Raw genomic sequence first — 4,284 nt, 5'->3', positions numbered from 1 at the left:
TATGCAAGAATTGACATGAAGAAACCCCCGGTTTTACAACTTGTACAGCTGCCTGGAACAGAGTTTTATTTTTACCCCACTATTACCACTAGGGGGAACCATATATTACCCTCAGAAGACGAGATGTCGCGGGAGAACCTTGCTAATTTAATGTCCACCACAGTCACACATGAATATCAATTACATCTAGTGTAATGTACACACACTTATGTCAAATGTCACTTACTAGACACATTTAGAAGGTTTTACAAATGTTGTCTATCACTCCAAGTATAAGGAAGGTGAGGGAAAATGTATGTAGAACTCACATGTCTGATTTTCTTCCATTGACAGCTAAGGCAGCAGAAGCCCCGCCCTCTGAGGCCCGAAACAACTTGATGCATTCCCCATGATGCATTCAGGCTGAAGACTGAAGACTGAAGCTCAGCTGAGGAAAGGTAAGCTCAACCTCTTACAATTAGATGATTTAAATGACAGAAATGTCACATGAGTTGGAAAGTCTTTCAGGGTAAATGTTCTTTTTTTAGACTTATCCTATTATAAATTTGACTTCTGCAGAAGACAACTTCACACTGGTAACATGTATCTGATGAGTTCCCTCCAGGTCATTGCAGCTGGGAATGAGGATAGTAAAAATAAATATTAACTAATAGGAAGAAGACATTTTACTCTTAAATATTGTTTTTCAACATTCATAAGTTTCACTTTAAATGCCCTTCATTTTTTCTAAGAGCTCATTTTGGTGTTAATATTATTTGGTCCACTTTATAGCGTCCCACCTCGGATCTATTAGTTTAAGATTCCAGTTTTTTCCTGTACAGAAACCACACTTTTGGTTTGAGGGACTTCACTGTGACCTGGCGGTTTGTTATCTCAGAGGCTGAGGACTGTCTGATCTGTGGCTCACTGATAATGTTGTGCAGTTGATGACAGTGTGTCAGCCTCTGTCCATCTACTGACTGTACACACATTATGTCAAACTGTGAGTCAGTGGCACGTTGGAGGTCCTTCTGACTTCCCATTTATCCCTGGAATATTCCACTTGTAATCTCTTTCCCTTTGCAATGTTATGAAATGATTGCTAAGTCATACCTGTAACCCTACATTTCTTTAGGCCCCGGCAATGTGGCGTTCATGGTTTCTCGTGGCAGTGCTGACTGGGAGTGTATTCCCAGTGTCAGGGTTCAGTAATGGGAAGGTGACTGCTGCCTGTGGAAACATGATGCCTCGGCATGGTGATGGCCCTAGCCCTGCCCCCCCTCCATTCAGCATCACCGTGGATACAGCCTCATTCACCCCTGGGGACAACATCACAGGTAGACTGCAACACCTGAGCTTTACAGTGAATGCATCATCTCTCCTGTTAGCTGATATCTGCCCTTCCTCCTATTCTCCATCCACAGTGACTTTACAAGAGGCCTCCTCCACCCCCACGTACTTCAAGGGGTTTCTGATAGAAGCTCGGGATGCTGGGAAACCGAACTCCCCCACCGTGGGTTCCTTCCTCCTGACTGACCCACAGGAGTCCCAGCTGCTGCAGTGTGGACACACTCAGGTATTCAGGAGCTACTAACCTGTGGTATAGGAGCAATGTGCGACAAATAACATTTCAAAAAATTGTTTTATTCTTTATTTATTTGGGGTCACATTATAGTACAAGTACAGTTTTTCAAATCATATATTTTTAGAGACCCAAAAGTGACAAATGAAATACCATCAAAATTAGTCAAAGTAAAATAAAAACGAAAGAGTACACAGGGGTTGTTTGAAATTGCAAATGTCTACACATGTACATATGCATACATATCAACATACATATACACATACACACATACATGTGACCATACATACACATCTATACATATACACTCAATTGGTGTATAGAAACAGTCAAACAAGGGATGGTCGTCTTTGGGATATGTAAATTCTCCACTTTTTCCATATTTCTTCAAATGTGTTTTCCTGAAGCCTCATTGAGAAGGTGATTCTTTCCATAACATAGATTTCATGAATTTTGCCGTACTAGTTGTCAAGAGAAGGGATATCCGCTTAAAAATAACATTTCTAAATACAATTTTCTTCCCAAATTTCAAATTGCTACAAGTAGTGGGTCAGTCGAGGTCTACATGATTTTGCAGTTGGGCTTTTTCAATCTTTATTCCGGGCATATGGAAGAGGAATATGTTTGTAGGATGACAATAAGTGTCCCTAGAAAACATTTAACTTCTTCAAAAGTGCCCAAGGCCTTCACTTTCCCCCGACTATTGAATGTTGAATTGAATGATCCTTGATGTTTCACACCCGTAAAATTATTTGAAAGGCTGAGGAAAAGTATTTGTTGTCCTGTAATGCGACATGATGCTGGCCCAAACTCGTGGAGACATCTTTGCTAAAGCTCTCTCTAAAGAGTGAAATGCTGCTGGTGTTACCCTTAATTATGACTTACTTACTGTACTGGATGACAGCATGAGCTAAAGCAGCAGTTACCGAGCATCACCTCAGGATTAAAACCACATGTTTAATGATGTTGTTCTCTGAGTGTGTGACACTGAATCCCTGTCATTTGAAGGGATCTGGGGTGAGCCACAGGAGAGACTCAAGAAAGACTCGCATTCAGGCCGTGTGGGAACCTCCAAACAACCCTCCACAGAGAGTCCAGTTTCTGTGAGTGTGAACTACTCTTCAGTTCAAAACTATTGAGCACATGATTGCAATGGAAATGCTGACACAGACACTGTTATCAGACAATCTGTAACTCAATAAAAGACTTTGCAATTCTTGTAAAACAGGTGTTTGAAGATAAAGTTCATAGTTTATTGCTTATTGCTTTTCGACTATTTAAAAATAGTTAATAGGTTAGGGTTAGAGTCACCATTTTATAAGAAACACAACATTAAAATGCAAAAAAATATATTAATTCAATAGTCCTGGCAAAGTATGAGAACAACATAAATTCTAAAAATAACAATGCAATTAATATGTTAAAAAATAAAGGAAGTGTATTAGATAGAAATGATTATGGAGTTATAAGCCCAAACCTTTTTGAGTGTTGTTTTCTTCTCTCTTAACATTATAGCCTATGATACTATTACTAATACTTTTTGTTGAGGTGTTGTTGGTGTGTCGTTGCAGTGTGACGGTGCTGCGTGAGTATAAGGTGTTCTGGGTGAAGATGGAAGGTCCTGTGGTGTCTCTTCACGGAGCGACTGCTGCTCCATCCACTCCTGCTCCTCCTCCAACCAGCAGCCCCCCCCCTCTGTCTGAGCCGGTCAGTCATCATCACAAACACAATGATAATACCAGAGGTTTCAAATGTTATTTGTTCCAGTTTTTCAGTAATGATTATTCTAACTACACTACCATGTTGTTACCATCCTACCTTAAAGGTCACCTATTATGCAAAATCCACTTCTTCATGTCTCTTCTACATCAACATGTGTCCCCTCTTCTTCATGTCTCTTCTACATCAACATGTGTCCCCTCTTCTTCATGTCTCTTCTACATCAACATGTGTCCCCTCTTCTTCATGTCTCTTCTACATCAACATGTGTCCCCTCCTCTTCATGTCTCTTCTACATCAACATGTGTCCCCTCTTCTTCATGTCTCTTCTACATCAACATGTGTCCCCTCTTCTTCATGTCTCTTCTACATCAACATGTGTCCCCTCTTCTTCATGTCTCTTCTACATCAACATGTGTCCCCTCTTCTACATCAACATGTGTCCCCTCTTCTTCATGTCTCTTCTACATCAACATGTGTCCCCTCTTCTTCATGTCTCTTCTACATCAACATGTGTCCCCTCTTCTTCATGTCTCTTCTACATCAACATGTGTCCCCTCTTCTTCATGTCTCTTCTACATCAACATGTGTCCCCTCTTCTACATCAACATGTGTCCCCTCTTCTTCATGTCTCTTCTACATCAACATGTGTCCCCTCTTCTTCATGTCTCTTCTACATCAACATGTGTCCCCTCTTCTTCATGTCTCTTCTACATCAACATGTGTCCCCTCTTCTTCATGTCTCTTCTACATCAACATGTGTCCCCTCTTCTTCATGTCTCTTCTACATCAACATGTGTCCCCTCTTCTCCATGTCTCTTCTACATCAACATGTGTCCCCTCTTCTCCATGTCTCTTCTACATCAACATGTGTCCCCTCTTCTTCATGTCTCTTCTACATCAACATGTGTCCCCTCTGTGGAAAGAGACTCTGAAAGTTTCAGGAACAAAGATTCTCTCTCTTTTTGATCCATTTCTATAAAAACCTGTCTGAAAATGAGCTG

General features: G+C 40.8%; 1 protein-coding gene across 1 annotated transcript; it reads left to right on the top strand.

The window, feature by feature from the left end:
* Positions 1 to 377: 377 nt before the first annotated feature.
* On the top strand, positions 378 to 3,305 carry LOC104945615 (putative ferric-chelate reductase 1; the record flags this gene model as incomplete). The annotated part of the gene is made up of 5 exons (XM_010771319.1): positions 378 to 437; positions 1,115 to 1,316; positions 1,404 to 1,555; positions 2,570 to 2,664; positions 3,133 to 3,305. Coding segments are annotated over exons 2-5 (613 nt in total), but the record flags the coding sequence as incomplete, so codon positions are not given.
* Between the last annotated feature and the right edge of the window lie 979 nt (positions 3,306 to 4,284).

This window comes from Notothenia coriiceps, unplaced genomic scaffold (genome assembly GCF_000735185.1).
Source record: "Notothenia coriiceps isolate Sejong01 unplaced genomic scaffold, NC01 NC01_scaffold00009834, whole genome shotgun sequence".
Lineage (NCBI taxonomy): Eukaryota > Metazoa > Chordata > Actinopteri > Perciformes > Nototheniidae > Notothenia > Notothenia coriiceps.
The sequence above is the reverse complement of the archived record's forward strand: the minus strand, read 5'-3'. Positions and strand labels throughout refer to the sequence as shown.